This window comes from Myxocyprinus asiaticus, chromosome 42 (genome assembly GCF_019703515.2).
Source record: "Myxocyprinus asiaticus isolate MX2 ecotype Aquarium Trade chromosome 42, UBuf_Myxa_2, whole genome shotgun sequence".
NCBI classification, from domain to species: Eukaryota; Metazoa; Chordata; class Actinopteri; order Cypriniformes; family Catostomidae; genus Myxocyprinus; species Myxocyprinus asiaticus.
In genome coordinates this window covers 1,700,362-1,722,278 of record NC_059385.1, presented here as the reverse complement: position 1 = coordinate 1,722,278, position 21,917 = coordinate 1,700,362, and the positions used below count along the sequence as shown (strand labels likewise).

Below are 21,917 nucleotides of genomic sequence, written 5' to 3'. Positions count from 1 at the left end.
ATTGACAAGAAAATTGAGGCTTCTATTGAAATCACTCAAGAATGACAGAAAATATATTTAAAATGCTACAAATTACATTTATTTCTATTTGAATAAATGCTGAATTCTTCAAACTTTCTTGTAGCAATGCAAGTGTTTGTCATGTACTGGTCATTGAAGCTGCTAGTTTAAGACCCTCTCTGTGCATGGAAAAGCCTTCATCTCTCAAAAGAACAATTGACTGATACATTTCAGGAGAAATATTTTTCTTTTTGGCCTTTTTTACAGCCAAAGGAAAATGCAAGTAACTGTTTTCAACAGTTGTAAAAATAAGACGTTTCTTGAGTACCAAACTGGCACATTAGAAGGATTTCTTTAGGATACGTGACACATCGACTGGAGTATTTTTGATCAATTTAATGCATCATTGGTGGATAGAAGTATTAATTTCTTTTAAAAATAAAAATGTCTTTGAACAGTAAATACTGTAGATCTATTAGCCTTTTTGCTTTTACTTTAAGTGATATTTTAGTGCTTTGTAATAAAGTATTTTGAGCCAAACCATTATAAGTAATGCATGTGAACGTCTCCATTAACATTTATTCTACTCTATTCTAAAGATCATAATGTATTTTAATGAATATCATTTTATTATAATTAATTATCTAAAGTATTTATTTATTGTACTGCCTTCAGAAAATGCTGGTTTTAATGAAAAATATTTTGTCTCTTGACAGGTTTTGTACGGTAATGATTCTCATATATACAGCAATTATATGTGTGAGTGTGTGTGTGTGTCTGTGTGTAAGTGTGTGTCTGTGTGTGTGTGTCTGTGTGTGTGTGTTTGTCTGTCTGTGTGTGTGTGTAAGTGTGTGTGTGTTTGTCTGTGTGTGTGTGTTTGTCTCTCTATGTGTGTGTGTCTGTCTGTGTGTGTCTATCTGTGTGTAAGTGTGTGTCTGTGTGTGTACGTGTGTGTGTTTGTCTGTCTGTGTGTGTGTGTCTGTCTGTGTGTGAGTGTCTGTCTGTGTGTGTGTGTGTGTGTGTCTATCTGTGTGTAAGTGTGTGTCTGTGTGTGTGTGTGTGTGTCTGTCTGTGTGTGTCTATCTGTGTGTAAGTGTGTGTCTGTGTGTGTGTGTGTCTGTCTGTGTGTGAGTGTCTGTGTGTGTGTCTATCTGTGTGTAAGTGTGTGTGTGTCTGTGTGTGTGTCTGTGTGTGAGTGTGTGTCTGTGTGTGTACGTGTGTGTGTGTCTCTGTGTGTGAGTGTTTGTCTATCTGTTTTGTCTGTGTGTGTGTGTGTGTTTGACTGTCTATGTGTGTGTGTGTGTCTGTGTGTTTACGTGTGTACGTGTGTGTGTCTGTCTGTGAGTGTTTGTGTGTCTGTCTGTGTGTGCGTGCGTGTGAGTGTGTTTGTGTGTAAGTGTGTCCTTATGTGTAAATGTGTGCGTGTGTGTGTTTGTGTGACAGACACACTGACACACACACTTGCTGTAAAAATAAAAATCCAACCATCCTTTTTTTAAAAGCATTTTTGCTTTAGCATTTTGTTGATATGTTGGTATTTATGTATTTTTGAATATTTACTTTTTATTTTCTTTATATTATTTTGTGTAAACGTTTTACTTTTTATTAATTTTCAATTAAAAGACATTTATTTTGATGACATTTTTAATTAAAAGAAAATTAATGCTTTAATTTCTGATATGTGAAGCACTGTAAACTGCACTTGATGCATAAAAGGTATTTAAAGTATAAAATAAAACAATGCACATATAAATGTACATTAAAATAAATGATAAATAAATAAAGTTTAAAAATAAAACAAGCATTTTGTAATAAATTACTAAATTTGAATAATAACATTAATAATACTTGTTCAACTGATAAACGTATTTATTTATTATTTTAATGTTCATTATTATTATTATTAATTTAGTGTGTCATGACCATTTTCCCGCCTCTTTTTGAGCCTTACAGTAAGACATTGAAAATTGGGTCATTATTTACTCACCATATAAATGTTGTTATAATAATGACAGAATTTTCATTCTATTGTGTAGTAAACAAATGTAACTATTCCTTTAAGACTTCTATATGTAAATGATCTCTGCAACCTCTTTCCATGTGAACTAAACATGCGTTGATGTGTAAACATGAGCTGTTCACAAACAGATAACATTTCAGTCAGACTTGAGTAAGATGGAGAGGGAAGCATGATTGATTGATTGATTGATTTGTGTATTTGTGGTTAACTGCAGGTCAGAGATGAAGCAGAATGAGCAGAGTAATGATGGAGGAGAGAGAGAGAGACTGATGGAGTATCGCAAACAGAGCGAAGAGAAGAGAGAGAACGCACGCCTTTCACTTCAACTCGTACACATGTGAGACGTTCATTTCTTTTATAATGTAACAAACAAGAAAATCTAAGAGGATCGAGACCGGTGAATCTGTGTTGATTAATGTGTGATACGCAAGCAGTCTGCATTCAAGGCACATTTCTCACATGCTTCATGTTACTTCATGTTCACTCAGGATGGTTCTACAGAAGCTTGTGACGCCTGAAGTCTCATCATTGACCTGCTGAAACTCTACCCCTTCCAACCTGCCCAATAAACCGCTCGAGACCTGCAGGTCAGCAAGCATGCTCAGTTAATTTACTGGACACTCCAGATAGTTTGTGAAGCCGGGTCTAAGGTGGGAGCATTGCACCCTTCCCTGGTCGGACAGTGAAACGAGAACCTATTGCCTATTGAAACCTACTGGAAAAACAAGCCCAAAATAAGCCACTTGTCTCATCAAAATAAGCAAAAATAAGCAATGACATTTTTTCCTGTGTGGTGGATTTATCAGCATAGAAATCATAACAAGCATACAGTTAATTAACAGTTAAGTATCATTTTAATTACAAAACCCAACAGCATCAAATCTGTATTAATGCATCACATCTAACAATAATTCAGTGAAGACTTGGAAACAGCTGAGACCTCTAATAATGTTTTCCTTGTATCTGGATTAACCGTGCATGTATATGTAGTAATTATACATAGTTGTTAAAAAATTCTTCGTTCACAGAATGCGACATCCACAATGGGAAATTAGGCAAAGAAATGTGTGATGCAGCGGTTTCCTTCAGGATCAAAGCACATGTTTCATTTTTTCAGGCAACATGAAGTGGTGTCGTTGAAGAAAAATATACTGTGATAAACCCTTTAACCTTTGGTTTCATGAAAAAAATATCGAAATGAAATTAACCAATTATAACGGGTAACCAGCATTTAAAAATAAGGTTTTCAGGGGTCTGGGTATCTCAGCGAGTATTGACGCTGACTACCGCACCTGGAGTCACGAGTTTGAATCCAGGGCGTGCTGAGTGACTCCAGCCAGGTCTCCTAAGCAACCAAATTGGCCCGGTTGCTAGGGAGGGTAGAGTCACATGGGGTAACCTCCTTGTGGTCGCTATAATGTGGTTCTCGCTCTCGGTGGGGCTTGTGGTGAGTTGTGCGTGGATGCCGCGGAGAATAGCGTGAAGCCTCCACATGCACTTTGTCTCCACGGTAACGCGCTCAACAAGCCACGTGATAAGATGCACGGGTTGACGGACGCGGAGGCAACTGAGATTCGTCCTCCGCCACCCGGATTGAGGCGAGTCACTATGCCACCACGAGGACTTTGGGAATTGGGCATTCCAAATTGGGGAGAAAATAATTCAATAATAAGGTTTTCACTCCGGAACAATTGAAAATCACTGTGTTACCGTTTTTGGTTAAGTTCTGCAAAATAATTAGTTTTGGTTTTCTCAGCCATATACTGTAAACTGTATCTCTCATACATATGATTACAGTATTTTCGACTGGTCAGTCGGTCTGTTCAGCTTTCGCCCAGCTGCTGAAATGTCGTGCTTTCCATAGGTGTTAAAAAAATGTATCCAATTATTATATCCAATTTCAAAATTTTTTTCTCTCTCTCTTTTTTTGTGTAAATCTTTTTTTTTAATTAAAAATTCTTTACATGTAAAATAATTTTCTTTTACACTATTTAAATGCTTTTATTCATTTTAACGCAGTCACTTCCATTAACTTCTGAAATGTAAATCACTTTGAGCTGCACTTTATGTAAAGGTTCTATTAAATATTACATATATTACTATGATTACTGTAGTTTTTCATGAACATTTTACACCATTTCTTTGACCATTACAGTCACGCAATGATAATCCTGTTATTATTTACTCTCCCTCATTTTGTTACAATAATGGCAGAATTACGTGAATAATGTGTTTCACTACTGAGCGTCAGTCAAACGCAGAACAATACGAGAATTCTAAAGGGCCAAAACGGACCACACGTGCGTTTAGTGTCCTCTCTTGGGAAAACTGTCGTGCTTCAGAGGAAATCCACACCGAAACCTCACGGATCATTGAGCAACAGACTCGGCCTGCATAGACCAGGTGCACTTTAAGTATATTTTCATTATTTCACTTATTCTTGCTCATTTAAAAACGCAGTATCGCTTTAATCACGTGTACTGATTTTAGCGAGCGCTCTTCCAGGTGACCGGTTATCACAGGTTACGTGTCGCGGGATGCTGACCGATCTGAGAGCCAGACAAGGGACGGCTACAATCCAATTCTTCCCAATTTGGCACGCCCAATTCCCAATGCGCTCTAAGTCCTCGTGGTGGCGTAGTGACTCGCCTCAGTCCGGGTGGCGGAGGACGAATCTCAGTTGCCTCCGCATCTGAGACCGTCAATCCGTGCATCTTATCACGTGACTTCTTGAGCGTGTTACCGTGGAGACATAGCGAGTGTGGAGGCTTCACGCTATTCTCCGCGGCATCCACGCACAACTCACCACGTGCCCCACCGAGAGTGAGAACCACATTATAGCGACCACGAGGAGGTTACCCCATGTGACTCTACCCTCCCTAGCAACCGGGCCAATTTGGTTGCTTAGGAGACCTGGCTGGAGTCACTCAGCATACCCTGGATTCAAACTCACGACTCCAGGGGTGGTAGTATGCTGCATACTACATTTTTCTTAATAGGAGGTAGTATGAAGTATATAGGAAGCAGTATTCTAGTATGCTTCTATTCTGAACATATGCTGATCTCTTTTGATTTTGATCTCTTGGGGTTTTTACAGATACCGATCCTTTAAGAGATTTGGACGGATTGGACGCTCTCTCTGACAGCACCGGCAGCATTCTGAGCAAACTGGAGTGGGACGCCATCGAGAAACTTGTGGCAGAAGAGGAAGAGAACTAGAGAAGAACGTGTTTTCTGAATTCTTCCTGCATTCACTCCAGATTTTGCTCCGCTTCAGCCATTGACTGTGAATGATTGTGGTATAAGTGTATCATTGGACTGTTGGAGTAAATTGTGTGCTCAGATTTTGTGCAAAATAAAGGATTGCTCACAGGTGTGCAGTGCAGTACCAGTTTGTTCCACATTATATCATATTCTGGATATCTGAAAGACAGCTCCATAGCAATAACACGGTTTAATGAACACTTTGTGCTTCAAAATATCTTTTTACTTCTCATTTGTGTAGAATTTGATTTGTAGTTTAATGTTTGAAATGTTGAATGTATTTCTAAGATTTGTTTTGTTGACAGTCCTTTAATAAAATGTGTCAGGCAATAATGTGAAACAAGCGTTCTCATATTTAACAGTTATGAATTTTCATGTAAAAACAAAATATATGAGCTCTGAGCAGAAATATTGTCATCAAGTAGAATAGCATGGAATTTCAATTATTTATTACACGACTCTCTTGAATACGTGATTGTGATTGGTGCAATGTATGCATCATGTGAACAAATGTGTGGTATAAAGAGTGCCAATCTGTATAGTTGTTGGCCAAACAATTTCCTACATAGCTTTCGTAAAGACACATATTTGAGCAGAACTTAAAATGACATAGAAATACAGTATAGTGATAGATGAATTATAATTTATTTAAACATAATACAATAATGCATTTATACTATCAACATAAAAATAGGGAAATTCAAAATAGTATTATATTAACTTTATTTATTATTTACTTACCATGAATTGCTATTTATGTTAATTATTAATATTATTTAAGAATAATTTAAATAATAATAATTAATATAACCAATACTTAATTTATTTAATATTATTTATTAATTATTATTAATGGAGGTTAAAGATTTAAATAGACTCACTGAGACTTTTATTTTGGAGGAGATTTTTATTTTAGTGGAGACGTTTATTTTGGAGGAGACTTTTATTTTGGTGGAGACTTTTATTTTGGAGATGTTTATTTTGGAGGAGACTTTTCTTTTGGAGATGTTTCTTTTGGAGAAGACTTTTATATATTCTTCCTGCATTCACTCCAAGAAACTTTTATATTGGTGGAGACTTTTATTTTGGAGGAAACATTTATTTTGGAGGAGACTTATTTTGGAGTAGATTTTATTTTGGAGATGTTTATTTTGGAGGAGACTTTTATTTTGGTGGAGACTTTAATTTTGGAGGAGACTTTTATTTTGATGATTTTTATTTTGGAGGAGACTTATTTTGGAGGAGACTTTTATTTTGGAGGAGACTTATTTTGGAGGAGACTTATTTTGGAGGAGACTTTTATTTTGGAGATGTTTATTTTGGAGGATACTTTTATTTCGGTGGAGACATTTATTTTGGAGGAGACTTTTGTTTTGATGATTTTTATTTTGGAGGAAACTTTTATTTTGGTGGAGACTTTTATTTTGGAGATGTTTATTTTGGAGGAGACTTTTCTTTTGGTGGAGATGTTTATTTTGGAGGAGACTTTTATTTTGGAGATGTTTCTTTTGGAGAAGACTTTTATATTAGTGGAGACTTTTATTTTGGAGGAAACATTTATTTTGGAGGAGACTTTTATTTTGGAGGAGATTTTATTTTGGAGATGTTTATTTTGGAGGAGACTTTTGTTTTGATGATTTTTATTTTGGAAGAAACTTTTATTTTGGTGGAGACTTTTATTTTGGAGATGTTTATTTTGGAGGAGACTTTTCTTTTGGTGGAGATGTTTATTTTGGAGGAGACTTTTATTTTGGAGATGTTTCTTTTGGAGAAGACTTTTATATTGGTGGAGACTTTTATTTTGGAGGAAACATTTATTTTGGAGGAGACTTTTATTTTGGAGGAGATTTTATTTTGGAGATGTTTATTTTGGAGGAGACTTTTATTTTGGTGGAGACTTTAATTTTGGAGGAGACTTTTATTTTGATGATTTTTATTTTGGAGGAGACTTATTTTGGAGGAGACTTTTATTTTGGAGATGTTTATTTTGGAGGATACTTTTATTTTGGTGGAGACATTTATTTTGGAGGAGACTTTTATTTTGATGATTTTTATTTTGGAGGAGACTTATTTTGGAGGAGACTTATTTTGGTGGAGACTTTTATTTTGGAGACGTTTATTTTGGAGATGTTTATTTTGGTGGAGACTTTTATTTTGGGAGATGTTTATTTTGGAGGAGACGTTTATTTTGGTGGAGACTTTTATTTTGGAGGAGACGTTTATTTTGGTGGAGACTTTTATTTTGGAGGAGACTTTTATTTGAACGGAAACGGTGGTGTTTTGTTGACAAACCAGAAAACATGTCTGCCCACAGCAGTGATGCTGGTGAGTTTATGAGTTTTATGTTTCATTTTAGAGCGTTTCACTAATTTAAAAGAGTTATTTACTATAGCACAGTTATCTATATATTGTTAAATACCCTGTGGTTTTCCTGAAAGCTGCGATAATGTCACAATCCACAGCAGATCTTTATTATCACAAACTCAAGATACACGCGAGATTCTGACGATCATTTAGAAATAACGAGAAAACAAAGAAGCTTTAATCTTCAGTTTCGGTTCAGATTCACTTCTCTTCTGTTTAACCCTTGTGCGACCTTCGGGACATTTTTGTCTTTTTCATTTTTGTTTTTTCGATCATTTTGTCTGTGTTAATGCCAACGGCAAACATTTTGCCAAAGGTGTGTATTTTGGGGGGAATTTTGATATTTCAACCTCAGTTCCTATAATACATCTATAATACACTGTGTACACAAAATAGTCACACTCAGGACCTTCAGGACAAAAATGTCCCCATTGAAACCCATTAAAACTGCAATATTTGATCCCAGTGCCATTAAAGCATCAAATCATGAATTCTATGATATTATGCTTTCAGGATCCCTGGCTTCAAAATTTAAATGTTTTATATTTTCCACCAGATGGCGCCATTTTCTCATGTTTAGCCTATGGAGCAAATACAAGCTTTTCCCCTATTTTCTGTTTGCTGTATTATAGAGCACTGCAGGACAATTGAATAAATGATGCAGATAAAATTGTGTGTGTGTGTGTTGGTATGGATGTCAGAGTGTGTTTTGTATGTGTGTGTGTAAAAAAAAAAAACAACAGTGGCACTATATAAACAAACTGGCATTTAAACGGTTAAAATCATGAAAATGAATGAATATTTGGTAGTTATAATCAGGACTGATGTTGGTTAAAAAAATCGTCAGTGAAAGTGGAAAATAATATTCGTATATTATGGCAGTTTTTTGATGTGGATATTTTTGTCCTCTAAGGACCTTTGAGTAACTTTTTTTAAATTGACGCACAAGAGTTAAGGACTCAATAAAAAAATAACAATAAAATAGCATGTTTTGTGTGTTAAAACCATGGTAATGCCATACTATCACAGTAGTACTATGGTATTCTGTGAAGTGCCCTAGACTACTATGTAAATACTTAGGTGTATGTATATGTTAATTCTTTAATACCATGTGATTGGGACTTCTGTATTTGTTCATATGTGTTTTGTTGAATCTCAGATAACTCCAGTAAAGATGCTGACATCTCGTCTGTTATGGGCTTCTCTGGATTTGGTGAGTTTGTGACATTTACTAGTGACTCCACTCCAAAGGTATGTATGTTATCAGTGCCACATATTTAGGTTTAATCGGTCGCTCTCATATTTTTGTCTCACTCAGGAAAGAAAGCTCGAACCTTTGATCTCGAGGCCATGTTTGAGCAGACGAGGCGGACAGCTATCGAGAGGAGTCAGCGTGTGTTAGGTCAGTGATGTACCAGTTCAACAAGCAACATTGTGACTGTTTATACTTTGATTTACTGACTGACTGTGTATTGTTCATCACAGATGAGCGAGAGCAACATGAGGATGCTCGTACCGTCAGCCAGAAAGAGAAACCAACCACATCTTCTGCCAGGTAACTGATAAACACTTTATGAACACTGCTAACCAACATAAGTTTACACACCCTTAGCAGAATATATTATAATATTTACTACAGTCTTGAAGCTACATGATGCATATTTTAATATATTCCACAAGATGAATAACTGAAATGGCACTAATTATTCCAGTCAAAGTTTACATTCACTTGGTTCTTAAAGGGATATTTCACCCAAAACTTAAACTCTGTCATCATTTACTCACCTGGAAACAGGAAACAGGAAACTGACAGCAGTGACAGTGACGGGTCAGACTCTGATGTCATCGGACCACCGGTGCCTCCTGGATTCAGCGCTCAGACAGAGGAGAATGATGGTGATGATGATGATGATGATGATGATGTGGTCGGACCGCCGTTGCCGCCCGGATACGGACGCGCCACTGCCAATGAAGACGAGGATGATGAAGATGATGATATGGACGATGAGGAAGATGATGTAAGTGTATATTTCACCTGTTTTTAGTCCCAAACTGATAAAAGCATCCACATAACAGCCCACTGAGGAAATATTTGAGCTGCAGGGTAAAAGCAATCTAATATATAAAAAAAGATTACATACATACATTATTCAACCCCAATTCTGAAACAGGCGAATAAAAAGTGATTTGTAAATTGGATTCACCCTGTGCTAGTTTGAAAGCTGTGCGGCTGTGGCTCAGGTGGTAGAGCGGGTTGGCCACTAATCGCAGGGTTGGCGGTTCAATTCCTAGCCCACATGACTCCACATGCCTGTCCTTGGGCAAGACACTGAACCCCAAGTTGCACCCAATGGCAGGCTAGCGCCTTGCATGGCAGCTCTGCCGTCATTGGTGTGTGAGTGTGTGAATGGGTGAATGAGTCACAGTGTAAAGTGCTTTGAAAACCGCTAAGGTTAAAAAAAGTGCTATATAAGTGCAGACCATTTACCATATACACTCATTTCACATCAGAAGTTTGTAACACGCTCCAAAAACAGTTGGGACAGTCAAATGTTTACCGCTGTGTGACATCATCATTTCTTCTTATAACACTGAAGTGTTTGGACACTGTAGCAAGCAGAGTTTTCCCCCATTCATCCATTATGCAGGTCTTCAGCTGTGCAATTATACGGGGCCTTCGTTGCCGTATTTTGTGCTTCATAATGCACCACACATTCTCAGTTGAAGATGGTCAGGACTGCAGGCCAATCTTGCACCCGCACTCTCTGATTACACTTGTAATCTGGGCAGTGTGTGTTTTGTCGTTGGGTGAATAGAATTGACAAATCTCTCCTTTTTGTTTTTATTAGCATTTTGCATACTTTCCCAACTGTTTCACAACTGGGGTTGTACATGCACAAGATCATCACAGACCTTCTTGTAAAACGTATTTACTCTCCTATTGCGTTCGGGTCATTTTTGACCCGGGAGAGGTAGATAATAAAATGCCACATAGTTTTTAGTATGTTAACCAAACTTTGGGACTTTGTCAAAACTAGCAAAATACACATAATACTTTTTTTTTTTTTTTTTTTTTTCTTTTTTTTCAGATAAAAAAAAAAACTTGTTTAAAAGATATATACATTTATAAAATTGCTTTCGCGGGTCAATTTTGACCCGGGCATCAATTGTGGCTTTACACATAATATTATGTAGGTTGTTTTGCACATCTGTGAATGAGATGTTTACTTATAAACACTTTACTTACATTTTGCCTATTTCCCATACTCTCACACACCTTTTTTGTCTCTCACTTGGACTGCATCTTGTTTAAAAATGTACACATACGCATACAGTCACACACAGACACACACGCATTCCTGTACAAAGCAGATGTAACGAACATAACAAATAAACTAAATCAAAAGTTCATGCACACATTAATCTAAACAGGGCTTGAAAGAGGAAATTGTTCATATTTTACTGTGCAGCATCTGATGATGAACCAGCTTACAACAGTTCATGAGAGTAAATAGAATAAATTTAGCTTAAAAACATAATAAAGAAGTATTAATGTTGTATACTTGAGTTGTACAGTTGTTTTGATGAAGTTTAGTTGAAAAAGAATACGTTGGCTTAATACATGTTGTTGTGTTGAGCAGTTATGAGTAGCAGGAAATTCATTCAATTTACTCGTAATTCTCACATTAGATGTTAATATAAATTGTATATTATGTTATCTTTAGATAAAAGTTCTCAGAAGTGTTGATAAAAAAGATGTCTTCACATGTATCACACTGGTTTTGCTGAAGTTAATGTATATTTTGAAATGTCAAAGAATTTCTACATTTTATTATTAAAAAAATGGCATATTAATTAATAACTTTTATATACATATGTCAGTAATCACGTCAATCTTTTAACAAGTATGAACAGTTGAGAAGTTACTGATGACTTAAAATAAAGTTTTAAAGCCTAAGAATGATTTATAACCTTTAATTTTGATTTGTTGTTGTAATGACCGCATCCTTCCATTGTCTGTCATCATTGAGCGCAGCATTTATGCATGTTTTAAAATATGCTTAGCCTATCATTTTATTTTCTCTAAAATAAATAAACATCTCTATTGAGTTCATCACTGTGTTTGTCAATACATTGGAGTCCAAAAGTAGAAAATCTGGGATTTAAACTCTCGTTTAAACCTGGAATGTTTTGGGGAAATTTAAATTGGGATAACATGGATCATCAGGTTTTGCACATAACTCTCTCTCTCTGCTGAGTGTGGTTGTTGTAAATGTCTCTCGATATGTGACAGTGTGCAGACGCTGTTGTTTCTCAGGCCTGCGGCGTTTGAGGGCTGCTGTGGGCCGCTTTGATAGATGGTTTCTGGTGTCGGTCTCTGTGATGTCTCTGTTCTTGGCTTAATGTATATGTCAGATCCAGGTGTGCCGTCCACAAACGCCCAGCACTGAGAGTTATGTACGGCCGTAATCAGCCAGAAATGCAAATCACACAAACCCGTGTGCGTTTGATTCAGAGAACGTTGGCGAGTGAACGAGCCCTAACGCTGTATGATATCTGCCAGTGGAGTTTGATGGTGTATTTGCAGTAAAAGAGAGTGAATAACCTGCTCTGGTCATAAACTAACACTTTTATGTCCATCTTACATTAAATGAAAACACTCAGAGGTGGACGACAAAGTCAAACAGCTTTATTTTCCAACGAGCTGTCTCAGATTGTCCCCCTATGGAGCTAAAGCGTGAGGTTCGTAATGGGAGAAAGGTGCCATACGTTGTTCCTGGCAGGCTACTCAGCCTTACAAGCTCCATATAGTTAGCATTAAGTGGGGGGGGGTGGCGGGGTTAGGGTGTCTGCTGCCTGCAAGGAACAAACAGTGGCCCCTATGTACAATGGGGCAACGTTAGGTTGTTGAGCAACAGACAACCAGTCATAAACTACGGAGCCCCTAAGAGGACAGAAAAGTTCAGAAATTTCAGAAAAAAACAATCTCACCCTGTATTTAGGGGCTCCCTAAGAAACAGCCTCGGTTTTCGCCTCATTAAAAATTCATGTGCACTATGTGTGTGCGTTCCACCACCCTAATGGCTTTACCGTGCACATCTCTAAGATATTTTTCAAAAGTGTCAATAAACCTGCTTTTCAGCACAATTAAAGTTTGTATGCAACTTATTTACTCTGCAAACTCTACTCACACTTTGGATTGTCAGGACACCGCTATTTTAAAATGGCCAGAGCAACAGATGACATGATTGGTCCACTGGTGCGTCCAGTTATAAACGAGTTATCCAGTCACATGACTGTTTTGATGTGCATCTTGTATTCCTAATAAATTCAATAGGAGTTTATTCGGTACATTTGTTTCCATCATAGTTTATGCACATTTCTTCTTATCGAATAAAAGATTTATCTCCCTCTAGCGAGCGATTTTGGAGATCTTATTCACATTTTAGCAGAGTTTATGGGATATCCCAAAATAATGCATGAAAATATTGTTACATTTCTTATGTAATAAATATTGTTACTATTGCTACAGTTCATATTTCTCCCTCTCTCTGTAACAGACTCCAGTGAAGAAGATTCCAGATACTCATGAGATCACTCTTCAACATGGCATGAAAACTGTAAGTTCACACACCTGTCTTCCTGACCGCTCTGATCTGTCTCACACTTCAGATTATGGAGATTATGAGGATTATATAATCTGAACCAGTTATAACTAGAGTTTAAAAAGGTTCACTCAAAAATGGACATTCTCTCATCATTTATTCACCCTCTTGCCGCTCCAAACCCGTATGACAAACACAAAAAGAAATATTTAGCAGAATGTTCATGCTGCTCTTTTCCATACAATGAAGGCTTATAGTGACCAAGGGCTGTCAAACTACAAAAAGGATGAATAAACAGTAGTCCATACGAATAGTGTGATATTTTCCAGGTCTTCTGACGTCATATAATAGCTTATGAAAGTCAAAAAATGTTGGGTAAATAGTTTCTTTTAAAAGTATATCAAGTGATTCTACAATGTGTAGTTTGAGTGGTATTTCTAAAATTACACTTACTGCACAACTTTCCAATATATTTGAGCTTCTCTAATTTTTTATAGTATAATAAAGAATAAATACTATAGTATTTTGATTTATTCTGACTGTTGTACATCAAAGTCCCATGTATCAACTTAAAAAAAAAAAAAGAAGAATACTTTATATACTTTATATATTTGTTTACTCCGATCAAGTGTCCAATTTTTTGCACAACTATATTAGCCATATGGTTTTGATTTTCTGGCATTTTGTAGGGTGACTCATATTTTTAAAATATATTTTTATAAAATTTAGTGGTGTATTTTTATTGAAAAAAATGTAAACCGTTATAACTTTTTAAAAATAATGTTTTGAACTGCTTTTGCTTCCAAAATAAACTCCCAAATGTCTTCTTTAAAAAGACTCCAAATTTAGGTCTGTACTCCCAAGCATTCATGAATTATAACCATTTAAATTTGAATATATCATTTTTTGACCTATGCTCAAAAAGTTAGTAATTTTTTTTTATTATTTATTGATTGATTTGGGTTAAATTTGAGTGATACATTTTCTTGACAGGCTTTGTGAGATTCACTCAAAAAAATAAAAGTGCAGATTTAATTTAAGCCTGTGATCACAGAAGCCTGTGATCTACTGTGAACTTTGAGTTGTGCCTTTGTTTTTTTATTTTTTTATTTTTATTAAATTTTTTGGGATTTTTCCCCTTTTTCTCCCAATGCACTCTAAGTCCTCGTGGTCGCATAGTGATTCACCACAGTCCGGGTGGCGGAGGACGAATCCCAGTTGCCTCCGCATCTGAGACAGTCAACCCGCGCATCTTATCACGTGGCTTGTTGAGCGCGTTGCCACGGTGACATAGCACGTGTGGAGGCTTCACGCTATCCACCGCGGCAACCACGCTCAATTCACCAAGAACAAACCACATTATAGCGACCACGAGGAGGTTACCCCATGTGACTCTACCCTCCCTAGCAACCGGGCCAATTTGGTTGCTTAGGAGACCTGGCTGGAGTCACTCAGCACGCCCTGGGATTCGAACTAGCGAACTCCAGGGGTGGTAGCCAGCGTATTTACCACTGAGCTACCCAGGCCCCCAAGAGTTGTGCCTTTGTTAAAGTTTTCTGTATTTTATTCCACAGGTATCAGCATTAGCTCTGGACCCTTCTGGCGCTCGTCTGGTTACTGGTGGTTACGACTATGACGTGAAGTTCTGGGACTTTGCCGGGATGGACGCTGCGCTGCAGGCCTTCCGATCTCTGCAGCCGTGCGAATGGTGAGTCCGAAACGCCTCATCTCTCCATCGTGCTCCTGATATCAGTGCATCCCTGTATCTCCTCAAGCGCGAGCATTCACAACCCTCCTTGGGGTTTGATGTACGTTATACCTCATCTGTTAGGAATGGGAGCGCATTCTCAAGTCAAATCAACCTCGCACTAACTAACTGCACCCAGATGCAGGCCCGCGGAGAGCTCGGGTGTATTTTTGTTCAGTTGTCTTTGTTTTTCCTAGAAACCCCCCTAAAAGTGGAAGCCATCTGAAAATTGGGTGTCTCGAGATATTGGAAGCCAATTGGCTGAGCTGGAACGCTCTTTCACTTGTGCGATTAGTAAAGCTCCACGCCACATTAACGAGTTCATCAACTTGGGCACACTGGCATCTCTTTACCAGCAAATGCCAAACATCCCGGCCAAATAAAACACTTGGCCCATATGGAACCCATAAAGTCAGTGACCCGGAAAGGGTAACAGAAATTGACACTGGACTTCAACCACTTTTGGTCATGCGCTCTCATGCGCTGAGCTTTTGTGAGGTTTCAAAAAGTCATTGAAACCAATTCTCATTTACAAGCTTTTCAATAACACACAGCAAAGCTCCCTGTGGTCAATAATACTTGAACTCTGTCCTGAATTCAGTGTCCGACATCAAATAGGGAATGATAAATGGCTTCCAATTTAATGCTGACTTACACAGATTTAAGCTATGATTATTTTCTTACTGTAGTTGAGTCTTGTTCCCACAAAAGGCCACAATTGTGAATAAATTACTATTGATTATTAGTAAAATGACTTTGTAATGATTGACTGCGTGTGTGTGTGTGTATATGTAATATTATTTATGTATACGGTATATATAAATAATATAACATATATGTATATATACTGTATGTGTGTGTGTGTGTGTGTGTATATATATATAAATACACAGGTAAATATCAGAGGTAACTACAAATATACAAAGGTACAACAAATAATGATAAATAAGCATGAAGGTGCAGTGTGTCTGGAATGAGCTGAACACTAATGCAAAATGTGATTTTTTTTTTTTAAAGAATAATGGGAATTACCAAAATAAAACTACAGTAATGAAAGTGAGATTTGTTTTGTCCATTACAGTAATAGAAAATGTACTTAAAGGGATAGTTCACCCAAAAATGAAAATTCTCTGATCATTTACTCACCCTCATGACATCCCAGATGTGGATGACTTTCTTCCTTCAGCAGAACACATGTGAAGAGAAATATAGAAATATCTCATCTCAGTAGGTCCTTAAAATGCAAGTGGATGGTGATCAGACTTTTGAAGCTCCAAAAATCACAGACAGTCAGCATAAATGTAATCAATACGACTCCAGTGGTTAAATGAATGTCTTCTAAATCGATACAATCACTTTTGGTGTGAAAAAAGATCAATATTTACGTACTTTTTAACTCTAAATCATGCTTCTGGTCAGCAGCATTATGCACATGTGACGTAATCACGTTGACATGTTCACGTGAGAACTGACGCACATGCAACACACCCAGAAGAGCAGTGCTGTTTACAAGTGAGAAGGAGGAACACTATACAGAAGCTTTGTTGGTTTTGGTTTAGATCTGTATTTATCTGTTTCTTCACTCACAATGGTGCGTTTGTGTGCTTATCCTGGATGTCTCAACCGAGAGGAGAACGTGAGATTACGTCCGTAACATGTCAACGCGAATACGTCACATGAGAGACCATGTGATCTCTACCCTCTCCTGAAGCTTTCCGGAAGCAGTGTATTATGGTTGAAAAGTACTTAAATATTGATCTTTTATTGCACCAAAAGTGATTGTGTCTCTTAAGAAGACATTAACCACTCGAGTCATATGGATGACGTTTATGCTGACTGTCTGTGATTTTTGGAGCTTCAAATGTCTTATCACCATCCACTTGCATTATAAGGACCTTCTGAGCTGAGATATTTCTCTGTTTTTCTACAAATGTGTTCTGCTGATGAAGAAAGTCATACACACCTGGGATATCATGAGGGTGAGTAAATAATGAGAGAATTGTCATTTTTGGGTGAACTATCCCTTTAATTTTCTCAATACAAAAAAACCCTTAATTTTCTTTCACAAAATATTTAATGTCATGTTGAATCCGCATCTGTCTGCTACAAATTACATGAATGGACAAAAATAGCTACAAATAAAATGTCAAAGCTGGTCAGTTATTTTTGCTCTACTCCATTATGACAACTGGAAACATTGTTACTTTGTGTTTTTCATCTGTGTTTATTTTCACTTTTATTAGTTTCGTAACTCAGTACGGTTCGACTGTTTTGCACAATAGCACGTTTTGTTTTTTGTTTTTTATTAGGAAAGGAAAACCTTGCCGTTCACTTTAAAGATAGCATTATTATTCTACAGATTTGAGTTTCTTTGGTCAATCAATTTGTAATGAAGCCTCACAAGGTACAAACTCTGGAAGCACCAATTCAGAAGTGAATGACACGAAATTATTATTTTGTGTCGTTACAGTCATCAGATCCGATCGCTGCAGTACAGCATCACTGGTGATGTCATTCTAGTGGTGGCGGGAAACTCGCAGGCGAAGGTTCTGGATCGAGACGGCTTCCAGGTTCTAGAGTGCGTCAAAGGGGATCAGTATATTGTGGACATGGCTAATACCAAGGTAAAGTCTCTTTATGTTGTCCAAGTGTTGTTCAGTTCTCACAGGAGCGAGCGGAGCGTGCTGCAGTGGCCTGCTATTTGTTTGCTGCATCTGTGTTGTGTTTGTTGTCTGAGCTGTAATGAGGTATACATGATCTAGATCAGAGAAGGAAATGGCCGCTGAATATTGCACCTGGTCCTCTGGCCCCTCCACACACACAGAAACAGGGGTGTTCCTCTGTATCTGGTGGGTTTATATTGGTCTATTTCCTGTCTAATTTGCGTTCTGGTTCTGTTGAGTGCCGTTCAACGAGCGTTTAGTGACCGTCAGCTAATGTAGTGTGTCCGCATGCAACAGTCAGAACACACACATACACACACACACATTTACTTAGTCATCTAAATGAAGGCAAACCATATTACAAAGGAAAAATGCAGTAACTACTTGAGCTACATGTATATAGAGGTTTTACTGAGTAATGTGACGCTCGCCAGAGACAGAGTGAGATGCTAGAAATAAATCTGCGATGCGTGTACGCTAAAGCCGAGCGCACAAACACGACTGTTTGCAGACTAGTTGTATCAACCACACGACCGTTCATGCCCGAATGGAACTATGATCCCGAAATTCATTCACCCCACGCAGATAGCGAAGTGAGAGTTTATACGTGATAACACATCAACAGACAATATAAAAGATGGGCTTTTGCCCGTTATTGCACTGATTTGCACAGTACGGTGAAAAAAAACAGCTGAAAATAATAATGAGACAGCTGTTAGGGAGACGTGGGTGATGCACTCTCTACCGGCTGCCAGAACGCGGAGGGATGTTCCATCTGCCAGGGGTTGGAGGACTCGTTGCTGTCCGCCCGTGGAGGAGCGGCTGTCGTCCGCCAGAAGGTGGAGGAGTGGTCGAGGACCAGGCAACGGCGTGTCTGGGAACCGGGGAGCAAATTTTTTTTTCTCTCCTCTCTTTCTCTCACTGTCCCTCTGCCTCACTCTTTCCCTCTCCCCTTTTCCCTCCACTTGTCTCCCACCCAGGTCTCGAGAGGCGGGGAAAGCCTGCCGGCAGGCGTGGCCAGAATGGCAACGCCCCCACCTCGGTAGGGGGTTCCCCGGTCTGAGGCAAAGTAGGGAGGAGTGGAACATTATTTTGACTGTTCAGCCGGTTCCCGCCTCCCCCTTGCTCATTTTAAACCCTGTTACAAATATGCATTGGGATGCATCCAGAATCGTTTTGTAATCTAATCATTACCCTTTGAATCGTAATCGAATCGTGAGGCCAGTGAAGATTCAAACCTCCAATATTTTTATATATTTTTATCCTCTCTTCAATGCACTTAAATGTATATTTTGTTATTTGATTAGAAAATCGAATGTTCTAAATTATGGAAACGTTCCCCATCAGCACATCGTGTCTCCAACTTATTATCTTGTGAATACTGTAACAATAAACCTTGCTGCTCATTAAACCTCATCTGGTGAAATCTATACTGTGTATAAAAAAACCCTTACAGTATATAGAGCATTATAATGGAGCCAAGTCTTTGTCATTTGGAAATAAAAGTCCCCGTTATGCACCAGATCTTCTAGGATTTTGTTGAACTAAAATGAGAAAAACTGTATCTGATATTTTCTTAATTTTTCAGTCTTGTAGCCTCTATGTCTGTGCCCGTCACATTAAGGAAACACTAAGAATTTTTAACATTCTATACATTTAAAAACTCTCAGCCGATTAATCGTTTATCAGCCTTTTTCACCACCTTAGTTATCAGTATCTGCAAAATCCACTATCGTTTGACCTCTGGTAACTAAAACACTTTATTGCCTGACTAAATGTGGAATATAAAGAAATCTGTTTTCTCCGAATCTGAGTATAGTTGAGCCAAACCCGTCTTTCACGGGACACATCAGAGTTGAACAGACCCGATTTCGCTCATAACTCCATTTTAACAAATATAATTACTGCACTTTGCCTTTGCAGGGCAGTTTAGACTTGTATTGTCTTGATGTAGTGAGTACAGACTAACTCTGATTCAAACCAAAATACAAACTATTGTTAAACAAAAACGTGATTTACGCATTATTTTTTAATTGGTTTCCCAATTAAAGACTCTAAAAAGAGGTTTTGTCAGATTTAGCTTACTTCTGGGGACAATTTTCGAGCAAAGTACACACACACTGTTTTTTAATGCAAGTGGCTCCATTCCCCCTCTTCTCCTCGGGTACCCTGTTCTGTTTCGAGTTCAGATGTTGTTCTCCTTTGTCATTGTCAGTGTCATGTTTTGTTGTCGAAGATGGCGATTGGACATATCCAACATAATTTGAACACCATATTTCCAGTGTTTTTATTGAGAAAATGATTGCTTCCACATGCAGTCAATCTGAATATAGCCTTCGAGACCACTATGGATGAGATTAGCGACACTACCTTATGTTGAACACCAAATGTACTTTCCAGAACATTTGGTGTATCCTCCCAAGTTCATTTGATGTAGCATTTACATTTACGGTTGAAGCATTCGATTGTGTTTCCTTTAGCTTCTTCCTATTAGTTATAACTCAGCAATTTGACTGAATTTTCCTGACCTATTTGCTTATTTAATTATATTAGAATCAACATAAAATTGACGCTCATCAAATTGTAATAACTCGCTCTGCCACGGAAACGATTTTCATGTTCAGGTGACGCCATCAATCCTTATGTTTCAACCACCTGTCAAACAGAGACTAAAATCAAGTCCTGCACTGCATTTTATTCTTCAAGTATCGAGTATTGATACATGTGCCCTTTGCAGTAAACGCTGGAATGTGCAGTTAACTCAATCCAGATATACTAATCAAATCCGCTCATGCATTTGAAGAACAGAATTAGCTAGAGAGGAATTATCACGATTAGAAGATCTGTAATATGCCATATCATCTCAGATGTATTTAGCGACGTAGGAAGAACGGGCCCCTGGTGAAAAAGGAAAAATAACATGACTTGAAAATCATGTTGTGACAATAATAGCCAGTAGCTGGCTGCAGTTTTCAATGCAGCCGCCAACTGTGTAGTAATTCAGCAAAATCTAAGAACTCAAAGTAAATGAATACAATGCCAAGAATATAAACAGCAATGGACTGTGATAATTCAATACGTGTATAAAGCAGAAGGCTTTGTTCTTTGTTTTATGTGTGTGTGCTGCATTGTGGGTGTGTTATGGTCTTACCCTCTCATTTGTGTGTGTTTGCGTTCTGCATTGTGGTAGATTTATAGATTTATTTGACAAAATTCAAAAAACTGCTCTGTGTTATAGTGTCACCAGTTCATTTTTGTGTGAGGGTGTGTGTATGTTTTTCACTCTTGTAATGTTTTAATGTCTCACCCCTTCATTTATGTGTGTGTGTTTGTTCTGTGCTGTGGCTGATATACTCTATATATTGTGTTTGACCCCAAGAAAAAAATAATTGCCCTGTTTTTCAGTCTTTCCCTTTCATTTCCTGTGGCCGGTCAATTTTGACCGTGAACAGTAAAGGTGTTGTTTTTTTTGTTTTTTCACAACTACCTAGACTTATCAAATAAAAATGTTCTTGTGTTCAGATCGCAAATGGGGGAAAAGTCACCAAGTCTTGTACTGCTCAGATAAAGGAAACCGTTCTTATCAGAAAAAGTGATTTCGGTCAAAAATGACCGAACAGTATAGGAAGGTAGAAGGAAGTAAATTTTATTTTGACTTTAAAATGGGATTCAGTTTAATGTTACTTGATTTGCACTTTGTATTTTGATAAACCAGCATAAAATATTGTCCCGCTCATGTTGATTGATCATGTTTCGTGAATGTGTCTCCGTTCAGGGTCACACGGCGATGCTGAATGACGGCTGCTGGCACCCAAAAATCAAAGAGGAGTTTCTCACCTGCTCCAATGATGGGTGAGTAATACCCAAACAGCAGTCTCTTCAATAGATGAAGTTACTGTTTACAAACAAACGCTCTGGGTTCTTTTGGGAGTAAAGAAAAGAACTGCTTACAATGAGCACGTCGCTCAAATTGATCTGAAAATGCCCCCCCAAATTTGTTTGTGTGGTTGATGGCGCATTTCCTACAGATCAGTGGAGGTTTAAGTACTTTAAATTAAATCACCGTCATTGTTATCAAGTCTGCTCTATTAAGACCCATTCACCCTGCAGCTGCTGATGGTGGATTTGAACTTTTCACAAAGAAATCAAGTTTATGTTGTTATACGCCACACTTGTCAGGCTTTAGAAGTGTGTTAAACGTGTGAGGATGTGTATTCATCAACCTGTTACATGTCTGACATAATCAAACAGGC

General features: G+C 37.8%; 1 protein-coding gene and 1 long non-coding RNA gene across 2 annotated transcripts in view; both read left to right on the top strand.

The window, feature by feature from the left end:
* Positions 1–2,232: 2,232 nt before the first annotated feature.
* On the top strand, positions 2,233–5,597 carry LOC127433117 (uncharacterized). Its single transcript, XR_007895849.1, has 3 exons — positions 2,233–2,357; positions 2,509–2,607; positions 5,118–5,597. It is a non-coding gene; the product is annotated as an uncharacterized LOC127433117 (long non-coding RNA).
* Positions 5,598–7,536: 1,939 nt separating this feature from the next.
* The window catches only part of LOC127433073 (WD repeat-containing protein 70-like), an 85,326-nt gene continuing 70,945 nt past the window's right edge, over positions 7,537–21,917 (top strand). Inside the window, exons 1-9 of the mRNA XM_051684719.1 lie at positions 7,537–7,609; positions 8,808–8,861; positions 8,967–9,050; positions 9,134–9,203; positions 9,444–9,666; positions 13,210–13,269; positions 14,829–14,962; positions 17,472–17,625; positions 21,440–21,516. Of these exons, the coding sequence (XP_051540679.1) occupies positions 7,585–7,609; positions 8,808–8,861; positions 8,967–9,050; positions 9,134–9,203; positions 9,444–9,666; positions 13,210–13,269; positions 14,829–14,962; positions 17,472–17,625; positions 21,440–21,516 (881 nt within the window). The 5' untranslated portion in view covers positions 7,537–7,584. The remainder of the gene's footprint in view (positions 7,610–8,807; positions 8,862–8,966; positions 9,051–9,133; positions 9,204–9,443; positions 9,667–13,209; positions 13,270–14,828; positions 14,963–17,471; positions 17,626–21,439; positions 21,517–21,917) is intronic.